At 30.9% G+C, this 27,252-nt stretch overlaps 2 protein-coding genes across 8 annotated transcripts in view; one reads left to right on the forward strand and one right to left on the reverse strand.

The window, feature by feature from the left end:
- Positions 1–1,615: 1,615 nt before the first annotated feature.
- Positions 1,616–16,119, reverse strand: LOC110099097 (immune-associated nucleotide-binding protein 9-like). The gene is made up of 6 exons (XM_020826134.2): positions 15,919–16,119; positions 14,875–15,109; positions 7,954–8,228; positions 5,365–5,529; positions 5,140–5,274; positions 1,616–1,834 (listed from the first exon to the last, which is right to left on the reverse strand). The coding sequence occupies exons 1-6, from the start codon at positions 16,117–16,119 to the stop codon at positions 1,616–1,618; spliced, it is 1,230 nt and encodes a 409-aa protein (XP_020681793.2).
- Positions 16,120–19,108: 2,989 nt separating this feature from the next.
- Positions 19,109–27,252, forward strand: part of LOC110099116 (regulator of nonsense transcripts UPF3) — a 52,463-nt gene continuing 44,319 nt past the window's right edge. For 4 of the 7 annotated variants that reach the window (XR_003700208.1, XR_003700209.1, XM_028693368.1 and 1 more), the window contains exons 1-2: positions 19,144–19,507; positions 19,727–19,833. Coding sequence is in view for 5 of the 7 variants with exons in the window: in XM_028693368.1 (XP_028549201.1) it covers positions 19,368–19,507; positions 19,727–19,833 (247 nt within the window). In the remaining 2 variants the exon portion in view is untranslated. The other 3 variants (XM_020826169.2, XM_028693370.1, XM_028693369.1) reach the window with 2 other exon arrangements.

A 27,252-nucleotide genomic window follows, 5' to 3' on the forward strand; every position in this document is an offset into this window, starting at 1 on the left:
ACTTGCTACTTCCAATTGGGATACTCATCAATTAGAACTTAAATGAGACCTTATATTCGATTCACCTCACGAACTCACCTCCCCTACATTCTCAATCCCAACACGTAACACAAAATATGGATCACCATCAAGAAATGATTTCAATATACTAATCATTCTAAACTTCTAAAACTGAAGAATGGTTATATAATATCTGCTTGAAACTACGAAAGATCAAACAATGACTTAGTACATATCCACCATTAAATCCAATCTTGTTGCTATGATGCTACTAAAACCATTATATCTCAAAGACATCATTCATTACACCTTAAATAAACCCACACATACCTACCAAGCACTCAAGACAAAGATTAGAACTAACCTTCAACCCTTAAGCCTAGAGAACGCCTTACTCCTCTACACCGAGAAAATAAATTTGCTCAATTAGGCATCTTGTGATGTCCAATCGCTTTCACTCAACGAGGCTCCAACCACCCTCACCAATACTTCGGGCAAGGGTTGCTATGGATTGTTCCATCCCCATCAACATAGGAAATAAATCATACAATAAGATTTCGTCTGGGATGACATTTTTCCTATTTTTTAAAGCAACTTTTAAGTAGAAACATTAAAAATTTTGTACTAGAAAGATACTTTTAATAAGCAGCAAAAAATCTATTCCAAACGAAGCCTAAGGCTTTCCATATTTTAAAGCATTATTAAACTTAGAATTATGAAATGTTAGAGTTGTCATATCTTTCTTGTCATTTAAATTATAACCACTTAAAAATTTAGTGGTTATTTGCCCTCAAAAAATTTTCAATTATTGTTTTTAGGTGTTCGATTTAAGCTTATTCAGCCTTGCATTAATTTGATTTTGATCTTATAACATATTATCTCAATAATGAAAATACTAAAAATAAAGTTTAGAGGATCTTAAATTTAAGTTCAAAATTTTTTGCCAATTATTGAGTAAAAAAATATGTTGAACTTCATTTTTTTTTTTTTTTTTTGACATTTAGGCCAATTAAGGCAAACCCCATACACAAATCATGTACCAATACTCAAACACAATACTTCTTGATTGATAGCCAAAGCTCCCAACCAACAGACCAAAGTGAGCAGCGTACTTCGTGTAAATTCAAATCAATTTTATGAAGCATTAATCTTGCTAAAAATTTGACTTATACATTAAAGAGTAGTACATAAAGAAAAAGATATTACAATATTGAAAAACAACTTGCATAACACACTTTTGCTTGTCTAACAGCATAAATCTTGATAGTAATAGTAATGAAAACAAAGCAGTTGTAATGCAAAGACTTGCATCAAGCAACTTACTGATTACTAAGGGTCCGTTTGGGACGACTGTTGCTATGAAGCAACTTTGTTAAAAATTAATGTTAAAAATAAATTTTTAGTATAAAAATTTGTTGAATGTAGTGAAAAAGAAGTGACCAAATAAAAAATGGATGCAATTTGAAAAGCAAAATAGTTAGAAAGTTGTCTCAAACAAAGCACAAGTCATTCGGGAAAATATTAAAAAAAAAACTGTTTAATATAAAAGTGTTATGTTCTTCTTCCCGCAAAAGCTATATAGTTCTTGTTTCATAACTAAGATAACGTACACATTTCATAGGATAGCACACCCATGTTTTTCATTTTCATGTCTTCTCATCGACTCCACATATTCCTTCCTAGCCTCATTCATCTCCTCTTTGAGCTTCCGAATCTCTTCATTCGACTCCTTCCGTGATTCTCCACCAAGCCTTTCTACTTCCATCCGTGCAGTTTGCTCTTCAGCCAGCTGCTTACTTAAACTCTCTATAGTTAACTTCAAATTTTCTTCGACCTGTATGTAAACAAAAATATGGTCATTTTGTCAGAGCATAGATTGAATTGAGAAGCTTAATATGATTGATGAATTGTTTTAATTGGTTTATTTAAATTTCTAATTACATGTTTGTTTAATTTAGTCAAGTGATGCCTTAAATTAAATATGATTTAAAATAATTTCTATGTTGGATTATGTTAGATCAAATATGAGGAGCCAAAAAATTATTTTAGTTCAAAATTGAGAAGTCCAGGAACTAAATTAAACTCATTAGACAATTTGGACCAATGACCCACTCATAAATAATCTAGAACCATTTTGATTTTTTTATACCTAAAATCTATACAAATATTGAAAAAATAAATAAATAAATAAAATATAAATGCATAATAAACACACAAGAATTTTATTATAACTCAATCAACTAATTACTTTTACATATTTTGACCTTATGGTTTCTACACCTTTGTTATCTTCTCATCCTAACCCCCCTCTCATGTAACCACTGGGGTAACTCCTAACCGCTAGATTGAAATAAAAATGTTGCCACAACAGTCAATATCTATACATGATAGTCTCCTTCCTAATATATATGGATAACCTAAAGCTATTATTAATGCATCGAAAAATGAATGTATATCTTACAATTACTTTCACTTTCACTTTATCTACTTTACCTTTCATGTGCAAGTTTATATTGTATACATTTTTATCATGATATCAAAGCCCCCTTCCCAATGATAATCGTTGTACCCTCCCACCTACCTCCCTTAATTGAACCTTTCTTATCTATCATGAATATAAATCCCAAAGACACCCCACAAACCAACACCAACACATTAGGAACTGAGGTGGATTCTCACTCTCCACTATTGACACTCCCATTCCATCACATTTAAAATTCTTAATGTCTAACATTAAGAACATAATTCACCTCAAATTCACTACCAAAAATACACTCACATAGAAATCACAATTCTTCAAAATATTTCACGCTAGAATATTTGAAGGCAATCTCACCAAAGCAACTCTCTGTCTTCCCTATCATCTACTCCAAGTAGACAACTTGCTACGTCCAACCAGGGATACACATCAATTAGAACTTAAAAGTGACCTTATATTTGAGTTACCTCACTACACGTCCTCTACATTCTCAATCCCAACACGTAACACAAAATATGGATCATCATCAAGAAATGATTTCAATATACTAATCATTCTAAACTTCTAAAACTGGAGAATGGTCATATAATATCCGCTTGAAACTACTAAAGATCAAACAATAACTTAGTACATATCCACCATTAAATCCAATCTTGGTTCTATTGTTGCAGCTAAAACCATTAGATCTCAAAGACATCATTCTTTACACCTTAAACAACCACACATAGACACCTACCAAGCACTCAAGTCAATTATTAGAACTAACCTTTAACCCTTGAACCTAGAGAACTCCTACCCGCCTCCTCTACGGTGAGGAAATAAATTTGCTCATTAAGGCATCTTGTGATGTCCAATCGCTTTCACTCAGTGAGGCTCCAACCACCCTCACCAGTACTATGGGGAACGGTTGCTATGGATTGTTCCATCCCCATCAACATAGGTTATAAATCATGCAGCACCTCTAAATGATCATTCCCTCCAAGCACCGTAGATGTTGAACCACTCTTTCATCCCTCATTTGTAAGATCTATAAAAAATGGGATATTCGGTCACTAAATAATTATATAGGCAACACCTCTCTCATACTGATCAATCTCCCAACCAATCAGCTCTCATTTCTAACATGGCAAGCACTAATGATGAATGTTATTCGGAGCTATATCACATTTTAGTTTAGATCCCAACCTTTTCTCAACTCACAACCTTATCTAGCCTCACAACATATTATACTTCATAATAGCCCAACCCTTCCCATATTATAATATAATTTCTATCCATGAACTCACTAATGAAAATCGTGCTCTATCTCATCTAACTACGCCATACATACTGCCCTTCTTAATGCCCATCTACCTCACTTAATTTAGATAGATGCTCTTCTCATTACAGTTTATCTTATTTAACCATTTACTATCTATCACAGGCAAGCTGTTGCACCAAATGAACATCTTCACAAAGCCTCCTCCAACTCCTTGCATCTAAAAAATTTTGGGTGCTAGTGCTTCCTCTCTCCAACCATACTTCATAAGAAACTAACCCCAAGATTCACGCCACACATGTTCATATACTATGCACAATCTCAAAAAGGTTATTATTGCTTTAAACCCCTCTCAAGAAAGATACATCTCTCATCACGTTATCTTTAATGAACATATTTTCCCATATCAAAATCATCAATCTACTTAGCAAGTCTCCCCAAAACAACCATCCCCACCCCCCTTAACCTTAGTATCTCTCTCTCTCTCTCTAATATTCCCCCAATCCCACACAAACCATCTATTAACACCTTTAATTCTCGCCTATGTATACATCTCCCCATGTCATTTTCCCAACACAACCTTATATTAAAACCTATTTACCATCACCCTAACCTCCCCCAACCAATATATACCAACCCCACCCTTCCAAGCCGCATAATGTAAACCCATTAAACTCTTGCATCCATAATAACACTTCAATGGATCTCATTCCATCACATACACTAACCCTACCTACTACAGCGCATCTCTCAAAGACCCCATATGGTGATAGGCCATGTTCGAATAAATTTATCATCTTCTTTAGCATGGGATGTGGATAATTATTCCACCATGACCAAATCAAAAGCTATAATTGCAAATGAACATATAAGACTAACTATAACCTTTAGAAAAATCCAGTCGCTAGCCTAAAACAATATTACTACCATAGTAGGCTACCTCCATACTTAATAATCTCCTTCCTCATATATATAGGTCGCCCAGTAACTCTTAATAATAAATTGAAAAATGAATGCATAACTTTGAGCTACTATTTATCTTTGATGTTCAATTTTTTATTTTACACCTTTAATCATATTTCAACCCAAATGACTAAGATATAAAACACTACTCCCCATCTTATAAAGACAAATATAAGACATCCCAAGCATAATAAAATTTTTAAAACACTCCTAACGAAATAATTAATTGTAATTATTAGTTAACATTTTTGGGCTCTCTACCTCCTTCCAACCCTTGCAACAGCTTCAAAATAAAGGTCAACATTCAATTAAACCAACATGAGGTGTTGTTTATGGGCCAAAAAATGAGACTCCACAACTAAACTCATAGTTGTATTAAGACTGATGTAGCTATGAACTTTGAAAACATAAAAGCAATAGAAGTTAAAAATGAGCTAACCATCTCAGTTACACGCTTCAGTTGATCATTATATGATTTAATAATCTCTTTCATAAGTTCAAATGACTTCTCTTTGGAACATCCTTCTTTAGCTTCAATTTCTTTAGCCTTTTGGTCCCGAAGTAAAGCTCCTTCCTAATGAAATAAATACCCAACATAAAGTATAAAAAATTTACATCTAATACAGCTAGCAATTGTAAATTATGAACCAAGGAGACGATATACCTTGAGTTCTGCAAAAATCTTATTTGAGTATGGTTTTCCACCATTGTCCATAATAGTAGATTCAACAAGAGAGAGCAGCTCATTTACTTGTCCCTCCCTCTTGATCATATCCATGGTGGTATTATCAAAAACGATTACTCTATTATTACACTGCTGAATGATGTTCTGCAAGAAAATTATTGCGGATGGAAATAATTGTACCAAAAGAAAAAATAAAAAAAGAAGTTTAAAGATTTAAATTTACAAGACATAAAAGTAACACGGTAAGAGCAATACAAATTTATCATGGACTTAATAAGTTTAAATTCTTTGATCTTTAAATCACTCTAAACAAATCGGTACTCTTAAACTATAATAAAGCCTTACAATTTGAAGATATAAGTACTCTTTAACTCTAGATGTCACATAGAACACATTAAATAATCAAGTTAAAACATGAGTAATGAAAATGAAGTGGATCTCCTCTCATTTGAGTCATTTCTAGAATAGAGGTAGAAATTAAAGAGAAAATAAAAGTCCAAAAGTTTTGCCAAATGTTGCATTTAAAAAAAATAAAAGCATAATGATATTTTTATAACAAAGTATAGACTGATATAAAAAATTCATCTAGGTAATCACGTTGCTCTCATTAAAAGGTTCAACAAAACTTTAAATGCTCTTAAATTTTTTGTCACTCCACAATCCTCATTTATCAACAAGTTATTAATGAACTATAAACTATTCACCAACATGAAATTATGAAAAATATAAAAATAATAATACATAAAAGGGAGCTTTAACTATCTTTAGGAAAATTGTGGTTTCCTACTTAGCATTGATCTTTTTTTTGTCGATCTTTTTTTTTTTTTGTCCTTTGACTAATCAACTACATTTTTTTGGTAAATAATCTAGACTTGATACAAAATTTTAAAAAAAGATGATTACTTACCATACAAAAAAAGTGCTTCTTTATGTTATTCTTGGTGTGTTGTTTCATCCAATTATTTTCAATTTCACATAATGCCTCTCATTTGTATCACCATCTTTGCTTGCCTATAGCCACATTAAGTGTTGCAATAACTAGATTCATTCAACTAGTTAAACTTTTGAATGACAAGATTAGTTGTAAATTAAAATAAGTATATTTCCCATAAAAAAATAAATTAACATAATGACCATGTAGGGTGATTAACAAGATATTCATAGAATATAACCAAATTTAGTGCAAAAATAATTAAATTCACTTAACTAGCATCCAAATTCAACTTCTTAATAGCTTGGTTCATCATAACAAATAAACACATTTCTAATACATGGGTCAACCAAGATAGGAACCACACCAAGTTTTTGAATAACCAAATACTATTGGGTTATAACACATAGTACTTGCAATAAAAAGATTCACGAAGTGACCAAATACAACTTTTAAATAACCAGATTCACAAAAACCACCATACAAATTGAGTTAGATCTCTTCATCCATTATCCAAGACTTCTATAATTTGAAGTTTGAAGTTTGCAATAATTTCAGAATGCAAAAGAGAAAAAAAATGTAGAAGAAGAGAGAAATTAATTATAATGGGTGGAAGACATATAAATATGGTGTAGGATGATCCAAAAGAGAGAGGAGTGGGAAGGGGTAGGAGAAGGGTGAAGCTAAATGGAGCATGGATGAAGCTAAAGGGAGCCCAATTTAGTCTCTTCATCCAAACAACAACATTTCATATAGTCTGCATAACATGATATAAGAAATTTGTAGAATGCAAGCCAACCAATGGAAAAACTAGGTTTCTCTAACATGACATGGACTAATGAAGAGGCAAGGTACAACACCGTTTTGAAATGTGGGCAAGGTCAATCAATCAAATCATCAAATTTAGCTTTAAGAAATTCAATTTCAAAAGAAGGGTGCAAACTAAATTTATTTAAAGATAGGCATAGTTTGTGTGAACAATTGGAAACAAGAGTCAAATTTGAATAGGAAACAATTGTTGCATGTACTAGCAAAAAAATGATTACATAATCAGTTTTAAAATTGCAAAAAATATCAAAATAGGCCCTTAACTATTTATGAGAACCATTTTAATCCCTACTATCTAATGTAGTTCCTTGATTATTGCAATCTAATCTAAAATTAACCCTCGACTCCTCAAATCTAATGCATAAATAATCCAACAGGTAGACACTTTTAAATAATATATCAGTAGTAAGATATTGAATTGAACCTATTTATATTTTGGAACTAAAATAACCCCATACAAATAATTTAGAGACTATTTTGATATTTTTGACATTTTTGCATTCTTTATTTTAAGAACTTGTTGCATTACTCTCATATATAGAAGCTTTTTGGTACACCTGGAGTTCCAACATGTTACAATATAGCTAATAAATGCCATCTAAGACAATGGGTTGGAGTATGTTGCATAAAAAATTAAGTAAAGTCTTGATATTTTATTCAGCATACCTTTGCCATTATCCATTAACATATTAAGATAACATATCATGATGTGATTTCAATTTTACACTTAGCAATGCTTCTTGCCCTCAAGAAATTCTGCATACACATGCTGAAAAAGGAATTCAATATTATCCAAAAAAGAAACAAACCTTCAAAGGCTCTGGACAAAAGCAAATATAGTCCTTCAAGCTTTTCCTTTTGGATTCCAATGTGTCCCCCCCAGTAAAAACTATAATCATGTAGTTAACAATCTTATCACCAAAAAGTGACTTCATACTCTCAACAGCAGCCTCCTCTTCTCTTGTAAAGCGAGATCCAATGGAGAAAACCATGAGAATTGCATGAATACCATCCTTGGCTAAATCAATGCATTTCACTATCTCCCCCCTTATTACTTCAACACCAGTAGAAAAATCGAACAGTCCTAGAAAAAATCCATAGCCATAATTAAGTGATTAGCATACTACCAATATTATAAACTATACCAATAAAGAAAGGAATTTGAACTTTTTGTATAATATATTTAGCATGTAAGAATATATGGTAGAATATATGGGAAAACTTAATAAATGCATATAGTTTCCACAATAAGTTATACTATATTATGAAATCGTAAATGATCACTACATTATGAATTAAAGGTAAAACATAAGGAATATACAAAGGACAAAACCCGAGTAAAACACGAATCACACCCCAACCAGATTGGATAGATTTCAATATAAAATAACTTATTTCATTTTCAACACCAACAAAGTATGGGCTAATGGATAATCTAGAACTTGACACAATGTCATACACAATCAACTAAAACAATTCAACAATCGGGCTAAAAGATGGTTAAGAGCTTAAACTAATTAAATGTAAATTAAAGAGTGAAAGTTTAGAGGAGAGATAGGGATGCAAAGTTTGGGAAAGCCCTTGACCTTGCCCACTTGTAGGGTATACATAAGCATTTGAAAAAAGGGAATTTAGTATCTTGGTAAGATGTATGGTGGATATAGAAGACTCACATCACCTTCGAGATCTATGCTAGATCAAAATACTCCTCAATTGAGGGGTTTTTTTTTTATCTTTAAATTAATGAAGTATAAATAACTAACATGTTTATATTAAAATTCATGTTAGACCATCATGTCCCTAATAATGATGCATCGATTGATGGATAATGAGATTAATAGGTTTTGAAAATCTAAACCAGACAATTAGATTAATATTATTGATTTAAATAGGATGATCAAATTAATGCTAACTAGATGAACTATATCAAAGATAATTAAAGATTTACATAAAACTCGATATCATCCAATGGTGCAAGAGTTGAAAAGACCCTCATCAAGTTAAACCTTATTATATGAAGATCACCGGAGCACGAACATTGGCATCCTTAATCGAATTGAGAGAATTAATAGAGATATATATTTTAGAGTCATATCAGTTGCCCTCTTATACCTAGGCACTTTTGCAAAATTTTCCATAATTATATTTTCCATCAAAAATATCATTGCACCTCTACTTTGCAACTTACATGCAAGATTGGATGACTCTCCTTAACTACAAGCACTTCCAAGGCATCAACGTATGCATTTAGTCAATATTTTAAATCAAGATATTGCAATAACACATTGTTATATTCTTTGCTTGGGAGAATTTTTAGCTGCTAAAACAAAATCCTTACTAAATTTAATGATTTTGAAGCCCAAAACAAAATAATATTGGAGCAAGCTCATTAATTTTTTAGCAACTCCGTGTACAAAGTTCATAACCATCTTAAAACCTTCGAATGCTCTTAAGATAAACCAAATTTTATTTGTGGATTAAAGATGTATCATTACAGAAAAAACGTCGATTACCGGCGGTCATGACCGGCGGTTAAAGGACCGCCGGTTTTATCGGCGTTTACAAGATTGAACCAAAAATTGCTAGCTTAAATCATCATAAATAACTTTAAGCAATCCATTGCTCGAGCTAGTTCAAGTGCACAAGGCCCAAGAAAGCAATTTGTATGACCCAAAACCCTAGCATATGAGGCCCTTGCATTTTTGCAGGGCTTTGTGCATCCATAAGGGATAGTACATTGAAACACTTCTATCAAAAAGAACAAAACATAACCTCTGACTTTAATTGCACCTCCGATTAAGTGGTTTTTTTTGTTAAGCATTACTTTTGAGAGGAGATATTGCTCCAAACACGTACAGTTGAGTCTTTATTGACACATAGGAGGTAATTGTGAATTATGTAGCCTATGAAATGCATATTAATAAAGTCATTCTCATCATTTCATTGAGCTATTTTCTAATGCATGTGAAATGTTAGTAATGAGTTTGATCTTTGACCATTCAACAAAGAACCCCAACATATGTTATTTATTTGAAGTGCAAGGTGGCTACATTGAACTTAGTGGCAGAGATTTCAACCAAAAATACCTTTGCATGTTCTCTTAGCAAACAAGGTTCTAGCAACAAGCTTGGTTATCAAGTTTTAAAATCTAGACCCGAGTCGCATACTCTCTATTCAATGCAAGGAAGAAGTGGAGATCTCTATCTATCAAATATTAAGATTTCAACAACTACCCTATAGGCATTATTCATTCAACAAGATGACAATGGTGAGCACAACTGGTATCATTGTCCGATGAATTCATTCATTTTCACATGTCCTACATAGTTGTGTAGGCCCTACATATTCGTTGGATTTGGGCAATCTCTATGACAATGTACTTGGGTGAAAAAGATATAGTGTTCTTCAACCAAGTATTAAAAATATATTATTTAAAGTTTAAAAGCTCAATGAAAAATCAATTTAAAGATTTTAATAATTTTAATAATTTGAAAATACTTCCAAAATAGAATTCGAATTTTGTATTAGCTTTGCAAAAAAAAATTAAATATAATTTAATTAATAAAAATATTTTGGGGGCAAATTTTAGGGCAATGAAATTGAATTTTAAAATATTCTTTGTTAGCTGTTAGTCAAAACTTGTAATGTACAACCTCTGGGCCTTTAGGTCATCACAAACATTGTATAACTTTGAAACATGTGGTATGAGCTCCATTGCATCTGTCTTTAGCTATCATGGTTACTTAAACATTTGGATATGCATGCAAACCATGCAATTTATCCTTATTCCAATGATTCCTAAAACACTGAGTATGCATGTTAGAGCATCCAATCACATGTTATATTATCATCAAAATAAATATGTTGAAAAGAGATAGTAAAACAAGAAAGGAAATCTTGCTAATGATTGAAGAGAAAGGAAAGAGATGATAGTAAATTAACAATTCAATTTTTCCTCCATAAAACCCTAAGAAACTCTTACGTAGGTCTTTATTTCATAAAAAAATAAATTAGCCTAATAAGGCAAAATCTAATGTCTTCATTGGGCATTCAACTAACATAAGAAACATAATTTAAACATTAATAAAAAAAATTAAATGGATGCATAGCCTAAAAATGACAAATTCATTCAAATGATAATCTCCATCATTTCACTCAAGTAAAAAAGAAAAACGTCTTCAAAGAGTAGGAATGTGGTGGCTTATGGTCATGGAAGTGATTCCATGTCATGTACCTATAGAGGTAGGGGTAAAAGTAGATAGGTGTTGAAATCCAACATAAGTGGAAGTGACCAACAACTATGAGATACTAATTGATCCATCAGTGCATAATCAACCTATAGAGAATTTGAAGGTTGCAAAGCTAGACTTCAACTTATATTATGAATCAAATCAACAACATTGGCAAGCATCCAATAACAATATGGTTCTGATGATAGTGGAAATAAGAAGTTAACCTATGAGAATGATGATGTGGGCAATAAATTGGTGAATTGAATTGTGTAGTATATTACAACAACCTTAATAGATAGTGAAGAAAAAAAAAACCTTAATACATTATGCCACTATGCATGATTGAGGAACAACTTATAAAGCTTGAGGACAGTAGCATAAGGCTCTATAGACAACAGTGCAACTCAATTTCTTATATATTCTCCTCGTTAAATTTTGGGTCAATTTTATATATTACTAACACACACAATGGCTATCATAAATATGTCATCTGGTATAGTTATTGATACGACAATTTTTTTAAAAGAAGACACGTCAACATGTATCACAAGTGAAACAATATGTCATCTACTTCCACATCAACAAAATTAGCATCAAATAATTATTATCATTCTTGGCATATTTGTTTAGACTTCCCTATTCTTTCAAAGGATTGAGATGAAACATTAGCTATGGTGCCTTCTATCTCATTGTTTTTGACAAAATTTATTGTTTTGGTGTTTCAACCCTTGCATTGTTATCTAAAAATACATGTTATTTTCTTTCTTATACATTTTTTAGACAGATTTACACATGATGCAAAAGTAGTTGGAGTAAAGGATTATTGGTACGATGTTGACATGGTGGAAACTAAGGAGATCAATAATCTTCAAGGTCCTTCAACATAGCCATCTTCATCATTATTAGAATATTAAGGATTTTCCTTTACTATAAGTATTTTTAATAAGCCATATTATAGCTTCAGTAGCATTCCTATGAGGTCTTTTAACATAGCCATCTTCATCATTACAAAATAATGTGAATGCCAAATTCGTTTCATCGAGAAACTCATTAAGTTCAAATGAATGTCTCAATAAAAATAAAAATTTTATTTTTTTTTCTTATATTAAAATTTTAAATAAATGTATACTAAAATAAACAGTAAATTAAAAGAGTTCGTACGAAAATTTCAATCCAGTTAAACAAAAGGAAATTGCCAATTCAAAATAAATATTTACTAATTTTAAAAGAAAAATTCTTTTAAAATAAATTACTGAGCCAAATATATTGTTTCCATAACAATATATGAAGGTCTACTATTTTGTCTATAACATTTTTAAGAATAATATAGTTAATTAAAAATATTAACAAAATTAAGAACTTGATCTAATAGTTATAACTTTTAAAAAATAGTTAAAAACTTGGAAATAATATATATTTTTTTCAATAAAACATTATAAGCAATAAGTTAAGAACTCGCAGAAATTTGGTAAATAAATACATTATTTTTAAAAATTTGAATGTTTTCTATTAATTTTTTGACTTTTTTAGGAAGTCATATAAAATCTATTATTAATAGTTATGTTATATTTAAAATGAGGCTTAGTAGTTATTTTGAATATATTGTATTTAATTTACTTATTATTGTTTTGAAAAATATTTTTTTTACCTTAATGAAAAAAACTTGAAGCATTACCCAAAACAAACATTAAAGCATGACCCAAAACTTCCACGGTAGGAAAACATAGACCCAATAATTTCACACAAAACAAAATATATAACAAAAAAAACCTCTTCATTCTACAATTATACATGGTGTTTTTCTTCTTTTTTCTTTTCGTCTGATATAAGCTTGCATTAGGGAAATGAAATAAAAAATTAAAAAAAAAAAGTTAAAAAAATGGCCAAACTTACTTTAAGCCGACGATTCAGGCGCAGAACTTCGGTCGAAATCGGGTGAAGACGAATGGAGGAAGAAGGTCTTAGGGCTTCGAACCGGTTTTCAAATAAAAGTTGTAAATGGACCTAGTCACCTATTAAACAGGTGATTTTCTTATGCATAGCTAATTACCCATTTAACGGGGAATTTTTCTTGTGCATACCTGATCATCTCTTGAACAGTCAATTATGCCTAGTTTAATTTTTTTTTAAAACATGTTTAATCAGCTTATTACATTCCTAAAGATGCTTATGTTAACAATTTGCCCATTTGGATATTTTGACAAGTAATATCTTCAATAAATAAATTATGTCACATTTAAGATTTATATTGAACAAAAAAGATACTTGTATGAGAGTAGTGTAATCCTTTGTTTGGTTAATTTGTGGAGAACTAAGCATAATCTTCTTTGAAAATTGTGCTATTTATTATGCCCCCTTGCTTTTATGGGAGAATCTATGTAGCCTCTATGCCCAAAATTTGATGATGTTAAATATATAAATCAGACAATTGGATTTATAATGATGGTTGAAATTGATGACAATGACAATCTTAATGGAGGGTGTAATTTATGTTAGCATCATGAATTTATTTTATATTAAATGTACTTCATTGCAGTCAATCTAAGATAAGAGAAATCTTGACATGATATAATGATATGTGGAAGTTAAAGGACTATCATCATGCTCAATTCGGAATGGGAAAAGATTAGTGTAGCATGAGCTTTATTGTCATCAATCAAATTGTTGGAATAAATCAGAGCTATTTTTAGGAACACATCAATTATCATCACACAAAAAATATTAAAGCAAAGTTTGCAAAAATGGATAAATCAAGCAAATTAAAATTTTGGTTGTTGTAGGTTATTTCTTATGGCTAAACAAGTAGGTCAACCTGCAACAATAAGGTAGATCATCAAAATGAAATGTTACTAATATATAATCGTCAAAACTTAACCATAATAGGCAGGCTTCATTTGAGATAGCTTTCTTACTGCTTCTTAAAGCATCTTTCTCATACAAATTTTTTAGGTTTTATACTAAAAAACAACTTTAAAAAGCAGTAAGAAAGCCATCCCGAATGAAGCCTTAGTTGCTAATACCATGAGAAATTTATTAAGTATTGATTACATGTGTAGCTCTAAAGGGGGATTATAAGAGTACATAGCATGTACTTGTTATGTATTGAATACACATATAATTAAACATTTATTGTGCACTCCAACAAATGAAATACACTATGAGTTTACAATAATACATAGCATCATCCATTTTAGAGTTCTCAATAATTGAGATTCTCACAAATTTTTTCATCTTGCCTTACTCACAATATATTTTCAATATATTCACGAGAATTTTATCCCATGCACTAGACTGAAAGGTACAATCATTGTAAAAATGAGAAACAAACTTCAATGCACATTGAATTCATTTTTTCTATAAGTTAAATATTGTCAAATAATCTATGCATTTAAGTTATGATAGAATACAAACAATATTATAAAATCAAAGATATGAAAATGCATATGCATTTCTTAAACTTAATGAATATTCATAGATAAATAAAGAGATGAGCATTACCTGGAGTGTCTATAACATTAACAATACGGCCATCATTCAAAACAGTTCTTTGTAGTTCAGAAGTAGAAGTTACTCCTGAAGGGCTAAGATTAGAAAAGAAGGCTTCCCTTCCAAGAATGTTGTTGCCCGTTGCACTCTTTCCATTTCCAGCCTTCCCAACAACGACAATATTAACAACGTTACTTACTGTTGTCAGTTCCCAATCATTAGTTAGACCAACCTCCATTATGTGCAACTAAACAAAATACAAAAAAAAATCAGTGAATTGATTAGGCTTAAAAGTTAAGGCTACAATAATATCACAAACTTAAACATGCAAACTTAATGATATATCATTGGGATTTACGGGTGATAAACTCATTTATTAGTGTGTATTTTCTTGCTAGTACTTTTTCGTAGTTCTATTATTTAGTTATTTCCATCCTTTAAGAAATCACTGCATCTTTGCTTTGGGGTTGCTACAAGGCAACTTCATTAGTCCTATACTTGCTTTCTTAACAACCAAATTTGCTAGAAGTACTAGGCAAAAACAAGAATTCTCATTTGAATTGATCGTGAATTTGTTAAGTTGTACAGTATAGTTTTTGCTCAAACGAAGAAAATGCAACTAAGTGCAAGTAGCCTGGATGAAGAGAGTTCCCTTGACAAGTTCATTTGACAACATTACTAGGCTAATTATATTGACAAGAACTTCTCAGCCCCGATTGGTAAATGTTTTTGTTGGTGAATAGACAAAAATTCAGGCTACAAAAAGACCATTGGGTAGAATCTTCATAAGTAGTTTTTCTTCTATTGAAGAAGTTGAAATTAGAGCCACCAAAATTGACCTTTGCATAAAATCTTGAAGATAAAATCTAAGAACGGTTATTGTCTATAAACCAGAACATATTATCTTCTTAACAATAATCAGAAAAGAGAAGAAAAAAATGTCGTTAACAATCACAACAATGTCACTGAATAGCTCAAGGAAAAATAGACAATAAGAGATCGAACAGACCCCAAGAGCAGGAGAAACAACAAAGCACTACGGACATGGAAGATTACCTTAGAAAATAAGGATTTGTCTACTTTCGGTGGCTTGAGTTGTTCAGCTGGTAAAGCCCGGAGAATAGAGACGGGCGCGCAAATTCGACGCTTATAATCAGAAGGAAGATGAACAGAGCAAGCCTTTCCGAATGCCCAGCATTTACCGAGGCGGAGAGAGAAAAACCTGCAAATTTTTAAGATGGCTGACCAAATTCTCATCTCAAAAATCTCGCCAACTTCTTTTGGAAGAGTGCAGCTATATTAACTATATGTGGTGTTGCTGTATATTTTTATTCCTTTTGGTATTCTGAAATTTAAGTTAGACGATCAGTTGGTTTATGGGAAATAATATGTTAGAATATTTTAAGTCTTTGATATTGATAGATATTACAGCATTAATTCTATCTTTTTATAGGTGAAGGTAATGTGACATTGAGATGACAAACGAGGCAATGTAGAAGGGTCATAAGGACATTAAAAATGTTTGGATCAGTCATCCCTTAGATATAAATGCAATGTGAGCCTCTCCTTTATTTTCTGCCCAAGTTTGTGTCATTTTTACATGTTTGTCATTTTCGCTCGCTCACCAATCCCTCGAAATTATTCTGTGTTGATATGGATGCCGTCCAGAGGCGAATCAGAACGTGTCACATCACCCGTTTGTTGTGTACCGTGGCTGTGTACTGAGTGATGTGACGCGTTCTGACTCGCCTCCGGACGGTCCGGTGTCCGCACAGAATAATTTCTCCCTTATAAAAAATGATTAGTGGTATTCATGCAATAAAACAATTTTACAGTGGATTTAACAAGGATGGTGAATCCCAAATTTGACAAACGATCGTCGATTTTCGATCCCTCGCATCAGATAAACTAATTTTACAATATGTTTGCACATCACAAATCAATGATATTCTTTTAATGGAAGGTGAATTTTGTAAGAATTTCATTCACATTTTCTTTCTTGTATTATCTTTTATAAGTGCAGTGAAAATGTAATTTCCTTTAAGATAAGAGTGATATGTATTATCCAAATAATAGATTTGTAGAAAATAGTTTGTAAGTAAATTATATATTGGACCATAAATTGCATATAGGAAAAATAATTCTCATCATATTCATTTTTAAATCTGATATGATTTAATTCATGCAGGTAAAAAAATATGTTAATAATTAAATTATTTGCGAAAATTAATTGTTAACAAATTCATGTATGCCTTTATATAATCTAATTCATGTGGAAAAATATATTTTTGTTAGTAATTAAATTATTTGTTAAGAAATATTTGTTATCGAATACATTGTATGTTTATGCTTTTATATCTCAAAAACTTAAATTTCATAAATTGATTATAATTTGTATAAATTTTATTGTAATAAGATGCTAGACCATATGATTACTTCTTGATTACGATTTTTTTCTATAATGCGCTATTTGCAAAAATACTATGTACATCAAAATATATTCTAATCAGATATATGATAGACTCACTGTTAGAGGTGCCAAAAAAATTGGTGAACCCGCCAATCCTACCTAAAAATTTCAAGCTCGGATTGATCTGTTTAAAAAAATAAGTCGAATTCGTGTTGACTCGCAAACTTGATTTTGACCTGAAATAATATTTATTTTTTCCCTCTTTTTTTTGCTTGTTGGTATAATATCCTTTTTTTTTGATAAATTTACTTAAACTATATAGTTAACAAATTATATATTTTTTAATTAAAACATGTTATTGAGTCTGGTTTTGATCATCCGGGTTGCTAGCGGATTTGGTTCGAATCCATCATTTTGACTCTTTTATTGTCAAATTTTACTAAATTGATATCTCTAAAACTTCACACATTTATAGTTCATACTTGTATTGTAGTGTTGTAAATTTCCATAACAACATTACAGTTATACTATCTGCATGAAGATCATGGGTATGTAATTTGTACATAATATTACTTTTTGGCAAAATATTCTCAACTGAAAAAATCTTTAAGCATTCATATTACACTTGATTCTAAATTTGATTCATTCAAATTTGCAAGTGGTTGTTCAAATATGAATAATTAACGGTTAATATGCATAATATAAAATCATCTCCTTTAATGATTATCTTTCTAAATTGTCATTCAAAATCAATATACATGTTTACAATGATAATAAATACTCTTTAATTAAAAATTTGCATTAATTACTTCTTTGACGATTTGCCTTCTTAATTCCCCACTTCACACTCTTCTCTTTTTATAATTTATCTCAAAACTTCCCCTCTACATATACTAAACAATTCCTACAATTGGTGTCGTCTTCTTTAGGAACTTTACTACCATTTAAAATTCTATAAAACAATTAAAGAAAATCAAATTGCTTTTGTTCTATTTAATAGGATTTATTTATTGCAATTCCACTCTCAAATCTTGCTGTGGAAATCAGCCAATCTTATTAATATACTTAAAAAAATTTCTTAATTCACATGCTGAAATTAATCATAGTTTTACTTACCCGAACTTCAATAATCGCTGCTATTCGGAATTTCTACACAGGGAATCCGCTTCTGTTTGCATGAAAAAAATCCACTAGCTTGCATGCATTATGAATAGAATAATAAATAGATAAGGCTCACTTAGGCTTTGTTTGTTTGAGTGTTTTTTTACCTTTTCAGTTTGGAAATGGAGAATTTTTTTTGTATTGTTTGGTTTGTCAAATGACGTTCCCAATAATTTTTTTTTTCATTTTTCTGCAATTTTGAGAAAGCTTTTTATATATGCTTCTCTGTTAGAAAACTCTATTTTTTGAACTAATATTTTTTAAAACTGTCTTTTAATTACAGCTCCTCTACCTTTACACCAAACGAAAACACCTATTCGGAATTTAGGAAAATTTTAGATTTAATTAATAATAATTAATTGCTAATATATATATATATTTGGTTGCTCCTTACATCATATTTTAAAAGTAATTATTTTAATTTTATTTTTTACATGAGCATAAATATAAATATAAAGATATTTTAAGAGTAAAAATAATTTTCTCAATGGATCAATCAAAGGAATTTAGTAAAAAATATTATTTATTATTATTAATTTCAAACAATTTAATGGCTTCTAAAGGGGCCATGAGGCCCATGACCGCCTTGAACTCGTGAAATCCACGGTTTTCTCTCGTATGGAGCGGTAGCTTGCGGGCTGCGACACGTGCGTGGGCGTCAAGGCTATGCCATATATACGCGACTGGCTGGGTGCGGAAAATTTTCAATATTAGTCCTCTTTGGGTCGATTTCTCCCCCTACTAATCTCAGACTGCTTCGTTTTTGCTTGGACCAGCGGATTTAAGCCCTAATTGTGCAAAAACGGTACCCGATTTTGGCTGAAATCCTGCGATACCGAGCCCTGGAAGAGATTTGATTCCGGCGAGGGAAGCGGTTCGCCGTTGCCCTTATGTGGTTTTCTTTCTCGTGTATTCTTGCTTAGATTCATGTGAGATGAAGGATCCGCTGGAGAGGACGAAGGTCGTGCTGCGGCACTTGCCGTCGTCGCTCACTGAGCCGGCTCTCATGGAGCAGATCGACGGAAAGTTTGCCGGCAGGTACAAATGGTTATGCTTCCGGCCGGGGAAAAACAGGTTAGGATTTTATTTTTAAATTATGCGCTTGTGGAAAAAAGAAAAGAAATAAATTTTACTCTTTTTTTTTTTCCCGATAACGATCATTAAGGAGACCTAGTTCATTAGGTATTGCTTCCTATTTTTCTTTTCTTATTCAGGAGTACAATTTCATTTGATATATATATTTTTTTAATTTCCGTTGATATTGTGTTATAATGCCTGCAATGTTGAATGCAGCCAAAAGAATCCGCGATATTCACGAGCTTACATTGATTTCAAGAACCCTGAAGATGTCTTTGAGTTTGCCGAGTTCTTTGATGGCCATGTATTTGTCAATGAAAAAGGTGAGTTTTACTTATGCATCCTATTTCAGTTTGGGATTGTTATCCATTTGATTTGCATCTTTTAGTGAATTTCCCTTGATCTACACGAAATTCTGTAGCTTTTTAAAGTACGTGTTTAGGCTTAAACACGTTCTTGATGAGCTGAAATAATATAGGGTTATAAGGGGTATTTGCAGATTGATGGACATAAAATTCTGTCATTTCATATATTAGGTAAATATTTAGATATGAATGGATTAAAAAGTATTTCCTTAAAGATGTTTCAATTGTTATGAAGATTCTTGGGGTTATTTAAACAGAATAGCATATAGAAGCTTAAGCTAGCAATCTCTTTCAATGGCTGGAAATACCCTTGCAATGCTAGAATGTCCAGTCTGTTTACATGCATCATAAGATGCTGTTGAAATGATACCAGAGACTAATTAGAGTAGCTGTTATAAATGCCCACTACCTCATTCATGAGGTATTTTTATCATTTGCTATTCTCAAGGTTTTGCCTTAGATGGTTTGGTCACATAAAACGGCGGCCTTGCGATGACCCGGTTAGGAGAGTAGAGATATTAGATTAAGGCATAAGCCTTGAGGCAGATCGAGGCGTAAGCCTCAAAACAAAAAAAATTGAAGTACTAAAAAAGTTATAAATAACTCATAAAATGTTAAAATATTAATTAAATTATGAACCTCATGACTTGTTTGAAGATTAATGTTACTTGAACACAATATTCAAAATAAATACGCACAAAAATTACTATTTTCTCCATCAACCCAATTTTAGACAGTTTAAATGATGCCTCTATACGATTCAATCATATAAATTCAAAAAACGATTTTGATATGAAGTTAATTCAATCATATAAATTTAAAAAAGGGAAAGTTTTAGCAAATACGATTCAAATGAAAAAGAATTATTCATGGTGGAATTCATTAAAAAATGCGTCATTGTAATTAAAGAGGCATGGCAACTAAAAATTATGTATTTGTGAAGAAGAAAGCTATAGAAAATATAATTTATACCTCGGTGCTTAAAAACTATGAAAAGCATTATTTGTGGCGACTAACTAATTAGTAATTACATCATACTTGACATAAACTAGAAAAAGCAATAGAGTAAGATGAAATTGTTAAACTTTAACAAACATAAATTAAGCTGATCTAACCTCAACATAAATGCTTTGTGTAAGAAATGCACGATTTAAATTTCATAATAACTTCTCACGAAGCTATCGAAGCCAACACGAGCTCGAAAGGGAAGATGGATCGTTACTTCGTCTTGAAACGAAGTGAGGCTGAAGCAGTCAAGGCCAAAGCAGGCAAGGCCGAAGCAATGCACATGAAGCCGAGAGAGTGTTTCCTTCCTGCAAGCTGCAGAAGGGGGGAGAAGATTGGACCATTGTTTTGAACCGACGAAGTCCTAAATGTAATAAGTGCTATCGACTCTTCTGAACTATAAATAAAATAAAATTGATCGAGGTAGTGCCTAAAATTGCCTCGAGGCATCACACCTCAAAGCGTATGCCTCATTGAAGAAAATCATAAACCTCGGCCAAACCACTAAGGCTTAAGCCTTGAGGCATCCAAGCTTCGCCTCAAGGCGTATGCCTCAAACGCTTTTTTAAACCATGGTTTTTCTGGCTATTTGCAGATCTTGCGTTTTTTGGTTAATAATTGCTCTTCAAGAAAACCACATAGTGGATTGATTCTGTTAAATGACATTAGAACCTTAGCCAACATTGCATATTTTGAGTTTTGAGGTAGATATGTTATCGATCAATGTAATTTATAAAGCATGCCCTACATAAAAAACAAAGGTGGTTAAGTTTCCATTTTAACAATTATTTTTGTGTTCTGATGTATAACAATGATGTGTGAAGGCTTTGATGAAGTTTTTGACAATTCTTATATTGTAACTTTCTTATATCTTGTTGGTTACCTCTTAAATTGACTTTTAAAAAGGTATAAAGCTTGCATTAATATATCATTGTCCAAATGCGTTTTGCATGCATCCACTTATCAATCCCTATGATTTTAGGGATAAACTAAAATCCTTTTGTGTTGAAAGAGTAATGTGTTTGTACAAGTTTTTTGTTAATACATTTTATTCAATCATCATAGTTGATTTGAATTTTAATGAGGTAAATATTTGATATAGAAATAGAAAATTGCAATATTGTGGTTCAAATACCATGTATATCTTACATTAAATACATGAAATACCATTCAATGATTCAAATATTTTGGATAATGATTCAAGTTTCTGGCAATTGTGGTTGTGGATGCATTTGTAAGCACCTGCTTACACATGCTTTGAGTATATTATATCGATAAGAATTGTTTATATTTTTATTCTGAAAGTGAATATTTTTTCATGCATTTATTACTTATTTTTCAACTTATTTGAAATAAGAATCCGTCTAATTCATTTGAGTTTACAACATGAAATTTACCAAAGCATCTTAAGTCTCTAAATCTCCCTCCTATTTGGGGTTGATAGATAACTAGCCCTAAGACTCACTTCATAACTAATGAAACGAATCAAAATTTGAATTTCGACAGTGCTAGGGTGTTACCAAGAAGTGTCGAGATACAATCTAACCTGGTTAAGATGAAAATTATGTAAGAGATTTTTAGAATATTACCCCAATTAATGTGTTACAACTTAACCTAATTATTATACAAATTAGATAAGGGTGGGCTTGCACATCATTGCTAAGTGGCACACACAACATAATCCAATTGTGATGAGAAGTAAGCAATGTTTGACTACATCTAAATTTAAAATTAGATTTTTTTTCATGCTATCTAATTCTTTAAATGAGAATACAAGAGAATTGGTTGTCATAATGATTAAAATAAGAAGTTATATTACTTGTTTATTTGAAGATAAATGGAAAGGAAAAAAACTTAATGCATCAAGGATGCTATGTTAGGTATTGTATGTTAGAAATATTTGAAATATGAATGGTGTTGTATTATAGTGGATACATAGTTGAAGAATAAATTTTTTGATGTGAATAAGGTTAGTGATAGAATGATTATTGATAAGATAATTATTGACTAGGATATTGTGAATGTGGTTAGTTCTTATGATTCTTCAATTAAATTAGACGATAGTTTATGAGATCAATTTTGAGAAAAGATGAATGAACTTCTACAGTATACATGTGATATTTTTAAAGGTAATTTGAATAAACATACTAGCTTTAATAGGATGGATTAGAAAAGGATTTATGATATTTGTGGAGTAGTATGTATGCTCAATGAAGCAATATATGATTTGACTATAGTCTCTAATTTCTCATTGCGAATATATACTTTAAGAAATAACAACGAAAACAACAAGCCTTTATCCCATTACGTTGGGTTGGCTACATGAATATTTTTTCTCCATTGTGTCCGATTAAGAATTAAATTATCATTTAAATTTAATAAAAATGTTATTTTTAATACTTTCTAACCAAGTCTTTTAAGGTTTTCATATACCTTTCAAAATATAGGACAAATCTATACATCTACTCTCCAAACAAAGCCATCGATGTCACAATCAGACTCGATATGACCTGATATCACACAGATCATACTTGTGCTCGATCGTGACAAGAAATAGAAACTGTTCCCAATATCAAGTTGAAGAAGTGATGAGAAAAACTAATCTTTTAATTTATACAATATAGAGCCACTACTAAATACAATATAAAGTGGAAGGTAAATCTTAAAAATGATTTTGCTATATATCATTAAAAAATACATGTACAATTTGAGGTCTATCTATATTAGGACTTGACAATAAAAAATACAACAAAAAAATAAAATTGAAGACAACAAAAATAAAACTAGCCAAAAAAGCATACATATAGCACAGATCAAAGCTTGATATCAACACTACTATGCTTGCTCCTTATCCTTTCCTTGACCTGAAAATTGAAGCAAAAACAATAATGAGCAAGCACAACTTAGTAGGCTATCATAACCTAAAACATGAATCAATAAACCCAATAAAAAGAATTGAAAATATTGAAATAATAAATCGAAATACTATAGAAAAAGCTAAAATTGAAACATATACTAATATTGAATTTTTAATAAGCATTTAAATAAATGTTGAAACTGGTACAGAGATTGACTGGAATATAAAGAAATATTTCATACTAATTATTAGAATGGCTCTCAGGCCCATATTTTTTCATATATAATAAATAATAGAATCTCTTCTCGTTGCCAACATAATCTCTTCTCGCTGCCAACAAAACCCTTCTAGCCATGAACAAAATCTTTTCTCGCCGCCAACAAAATCCCTTAATAAATATAGCCCCCAGGCTCTAGAATTTTCAATATGTAACAGATAGCATAATCTCTTTTCACCATTAACATAATTCCTTCTCTCCGCCAATTCAAATATTTCAATCATAGATTTTGAATATAAAGTACTTTTTGCACTATTGAAGCAATCACAGTATTATTGTATAATTTTACAAAAATGCTCTAAAAACTGTCCAATAATTTCTCACCCGATGTTCTATAGTTTGTCGAAACTAAGTTTTCAAAATTCTACCACATTATCAGATATTGTGTATAACAATGTTCTGAAACTTTAACTGAGCTAAAACATCACTTTTAGATGTCAAAATAAATTTCTGAATTGATAAAAATTGATGTTTTTTCAAACTCATCCTGTAAAAAATCTCGAATAAAACTCAAAACGACCAGAACAGTCGTAACAACATTATATCAAAAGTTACAAGGATGAAAGTTACCAGAATCCTATAAAATTGCGTTTTTGTAAAACTAAATTATAAATTCGATCAAAAAAATCACCAAAACACCGAATTATTGAAAACTAAAATAGGAAAAATGTATCCTACCTCGATTGGAATAATTTTTCTAACTGGATTAACTAACAAAAATGGCTCTACAATCTCTAGCTCTAATTTCTCTTTCCTCTCTCCTCTCTTTTTCTTCTCAATTCGATTTCTCCTTTTATGTTTTAGGAAAAAATGAATGGAAAATGGTATTTTAATGAAATTTGTAATGGTTTTAGATTTTTATAATATAATAAGATAAGGATACAAAGGTAATTATGCAATTTATTTAATTTTTTAATGTAAAATTCTTATAAATCATTTTATATCTTCAAATCTGGGGATAAAAAAATTGTCGAATAATATTCATAAGTTTGTTAAGCATGTCTATAAAACTTTGGTGAGATCATTTTGTAAAATAGACACCTAACGATTTCAGAAGACCCACTTATATCGACATGTGTCAATTTTTTAAGAAATTGCAATTAAATAAGAAGCTTCTTGTTTTCATATCTAAAATGCCCATAAAATTAGGGACAAATCATTATCATTAGAGCACAAAAATATCTATGTTATGGTGATGACGGTTTGCAATTTGAACTTATAATGACTTATGAAATATTATTTGACTGTTAAGGGTTATTACAATCGGAAGGTTGATGTTTTATTTGATCAACCATCTAAGGTGACTTTCTCTAATCTTATCTGCCATTGGAGCAACTTCAATCTTTTCACATATTTACTCGTTTCATATTCTATCCGTATGTGTAATGCCACCATCCACATTAGCATTCTCATCTTTGCAACACTTAACTTAATTTTATGCTTTCCTTTTAATGGCCATCATTATGCGTCATAAAGCATCACAGATCTCATCATTGTCTTATAAAATTTTCCTTTAAGTTTGAAGGGTATTTTTTTTATCACACGACTGACCCGATGCATTCCTCCACTTCAACCATCCAACTTGAATTCTACTAATAATATCTCCATCTATTTCACCATCACTTTGAACAATAGGCTCGAGATATCTAAAACGTGCATTCTTTTTAATGACGTAATCGCCCAATATCACAATCCCATCACTAGATCTATTACTACTAAAATTACACTCCATATATTCAGTTTTAGATCTACTCAAATGAAAACTTTTAAACTCGAAGGATGACCTCCATAATTAAGTTTTTCATCAACTCCCTCCATAATCATACACCAAGGTACATCCTCTTGCAAATGTCTAAGAAGAACCTCCTTGACTAAAGCAAAAAGATATGAGCTTAAAGTTGATCCTTGATATATTCCTACTAAAATAGGAAAATATAAATATTTAGTCAAACCATCTTGTATTTGAACACAAGTAACAACTAATATATATATTTTCTTAATGGTTTGAATATAAGTATTATTAACTTCATTCTTTTCTAGAACTGTCTATAGCGCTTCTCTCGAAACTTTATCATATGCTTTCTCTAATTCAATAAATATTATATGTAGACCGTCCTTTCTCTCTCTATATTTCGTCACCAAACCTCTCAGCAAATATATAATTTTCATAGTAGACTTGCCTGTCATGAATACAAATTAATTTTGAGAAATATTAGTATTACATCGTAACATATGCTCAATTGCTCTCTCCCATAATTTTAATATATGGCTCATTAATTTAATTCCTCTATAATTCGCACATTCTTGTGCATCACATTTATTCTTAAAAATAAGAACCAACACATATCTTTTCCACTCATCAGACATCTTTTTAGTCTTAAAAATAATATTAAAAAAATTAGTAAGAAAAAAAAAAACTCTTGATCTCCTAAATATTTATACTTATATTGGAATATCATCAGATGCTACTCCTTTTCCATACTCTAGATGCTTTTTCATTCATATAAAACTTTATTTAATTTATACGCATGATCTGAAAAATCATGACTCTCGAAACCCTAGGGGCTACTCTATAAAGACATTTTGGTCTATAAAATTATTCAATAATATATTTTTCACATCCATTGAAAGAGTTTAAAGTTCTTAAAATGAGCAATGAAGGGAACAATCTAATTGTCTCTAGTCTTGCTATATTTGCAAAAAAATCTTTAAAATTTATTCTCTCAATTTATGTGTATATTTGTACTACTAACCTTACCTGGTTCCTTATTATACTTTCTTATTTATTTAACTTATTTCCAAAGACTCATTTTAGTCTAATAACATTCTAACCTTAGGGTTTATGGACTAATTCAAAAACTTCTTTCCTAACAAATCGATTTTGTTCTTCTTTCATTGCTAAAATCCAAAATATGTCTTGCAAAAATCTCCATCAATTGATTTAGGTTTTATTTATCAAAGAAAGTTGAATTATTCTCTTGTATTTTGAATTTATTTCTTTTACTCTATTTGCATCTATGATGCACGGACACGGACACGACGACACGGACACGACACGACACGACACGGACACGGGACACGATTTTTTTTGAAAATATAGGACACGGGTACGGCGCGGACACAACAATATATTTTTTATATAGTGTATATATATTAATGTAATATCATATTAAAAATGTCAAACAATAATAAATTAATGACATGATAAATTGTCTAGCTTATAATATAAAATATTTAG

This window comes from Dendrobium catenatum, unplaced genomic scaffold (assembly GCF_001605985.2).
Source record: "Dendrobium catenatum unplaced genomic scaffold, ASM160598v2 fragScaff_scaffold_264, whole genome shotgun sequence".
Taxonomy (NCBI): domain Eukaryota; kingdom Viridiplantae; phylum Streptophyta; class Magnoliopsida; order Asparagales; family Orchidaceae; genus Dendrobium; species Dendrobium catenatum.